This window comes from Microtus ochrogaster, chromosome 15 (assembly GCF_000317375.1).
Source record: "Microtus ochrogaster isolate Prairie Vole_2 chromosome 15, MicOch1.0, whole genome shotgun sequence".
In the NCBI taxonomy this organism is placed as follows: domain Eukaryota; kingdom Metazoa; phylum Chordata; class Mammalia; order Rodentia; family Cricetidae; genus Microtus; species Microtus ochrogaster.
The window spans coordinates 10538625-10540437 of record NC_022017.1 but is presented as its reverse complement, the minus strand read 5'-3'; the positions used below and the strand labels follow the sequence as shown (position 1 = coordinate 10540437).

The 1813-nt window shown below is 48.9% G+C and overlaps 1 protein-coding gene across 1 annotated transcript in view; it reads right to left on the bottom strand.

Moving 5' to 3' along the window:
• The window catches only part of Gsdmd (gasdermin D), an 11160-nt gene extending 9347 nt beyond the window's left edge, over nt 1-1813 (bottom strand). The window contains exon 1 of the mRNA XM_013348764.2: nt 1715-1813. Within this exon, the coding sequence (XP_013204218.2) occupies nt 1715-1813 (99 nt within the window). The remainder of the gene's footprint in view (nt 1-1714) is intronic.

Here is a 1813-nt window from a genome sequence, read left to right as displayed (position 1 = left end):
TGTTTTGCCACACAGTGCCCATGGAGGCTGGAAGAGGGCATCAGATCACTGGGACTGGATTTGTAAAGGATTATGAGCAGCTATGTGGGTGCTGGGAATTGAAAAACCAACCAACCAACCAACCAACAACATCCAAAATGTGCCTCTAATTCTGTGAGTCAGTAATTTGGGCAGGGCTCAGCAGAGGCGGTTCATCTCTATTTCCCGAGGCATTGTTCTAGTTCTGTGCTCAGAAGGCAAGCTGTGGCTTCACACATATGGTCACCATTAAACAGGTGTCAGTCAGCAAAAGGGGTCCTAGGGACTTAAGAATTCCTCACACTCCACGGGTTGAAGTTCAAGAGCAGATGCTATACCCGTCAGTGTTCTCTGAAAGGACAGAACTGAACAAGAAGGCTTGGAAGATTCCTGGACTGCTGTTGCTCTCAGTTGACTTCGGAAGTTCACAGAACTTCGTTCTAGCATCAGTGAAGGGTGCTGCTGTAACAGAATAGATGATCTTGCCAGGGAGAGTGAGGGAGAGGAGGCAAAAGGCCGTCTCTTTCTTCTGCTTCCTTTCACCCGGGCTGCCACTAAAAGACCTGGATAGACCCAGACCTCCCCAGCAGGAAGAAAATAGCCAAAAATCCAAGCAGGAAAAGAAGAATCAAAAATCTAGGAGTAGCCAGTTCAGTGACTGTGTTTCAGGAACTAGATGAAGATAAAGTTAGATTGTAATCTGGAGAATTTTTTAGAATTCACTTCAATTAGAATGCAGGCCAGGCCTAGCAGTGGGGGAGCACGCCTTTAGTCCCAGCACTCAGGAGTCAGAGGCAGGAGGATCTATGTGAGTCTGAGGCCAGCCTGGTCTACAGAGAGTTCCAGGATAGCCAGGAGACAGAGAAGCCCTGTCTTGAAAAACTAGGGCGCTGGGTGGGGAGATGGGGGAGAGAGGGAGTGTCTAATGTCTCCTCCATGGACTCAGCCTGCACTCAGGTTGGGAAGTTTTTCATTCCACTTCCAGGGTGTGGGTCTTCCTCAGCTCCCCTTCCTGGCCAAGCACCTTAAACTTTATTGGGTATCTAGAATTGGACTGATTGCTGTACCGTTTTGAAGATTTGTTTATTATGTATACAGTGTTCTGCCTGCCTATCAGAAGAGGGCACATATCCTATTTTATTTATTTTTTTTTTTTTTTTTGCTTTTTTGAGACAGGGTTTCTCTGTGGCTTTGGAGCCTGTCCTGGAAGTAGCTCTTGTAGACCAGGCTGGTCTCGAACTCACAGAGATCCGCCTGCCTCTGCCTCCCAAGTGCTGGGATTAAAGGCGTGCGCCACCACCGCCCGGCTGGAGAATAATCTTGAAACAGGAAGTTTTCTCCCTTGTGATTTTAGGAACTAGCTGATCATGACCTTGAGTGATCTTAAGAGGCTGGGAGTTGTCCCCTTGTGACTTTCTGTGACACCCTCCCTGCCCCTATTATTGGGCTGTGGTTTCTTCCTATAAAAACCCCTTCTCCAGTTCACTGCGGGTCGAACTCTTCCCCTGTGTGGGTTATGAGTCTCGGCCCCAGTGCACTGGTTCCCGTCTTATCTCATCAATTAAAGCCTCATGTGATTGCAGCAAGGATGGTCTCTCATGAGTTACTGGGGAGGGGGGTCGTGTTATCCTGAGACTTGAGTGAGAGTCTCCCCGCACCGGGGGTCTTTCACCACCTAAGCCTAGGGTGAATCTACCTGCTCGATGATCTGATCCCCGACCCTGACAGCAGTGCCCAGCTGCTTCCGTTTTAGTTGATTCTCGATGCAGTCAAGTTGCCAACCGAGATTAGCCAT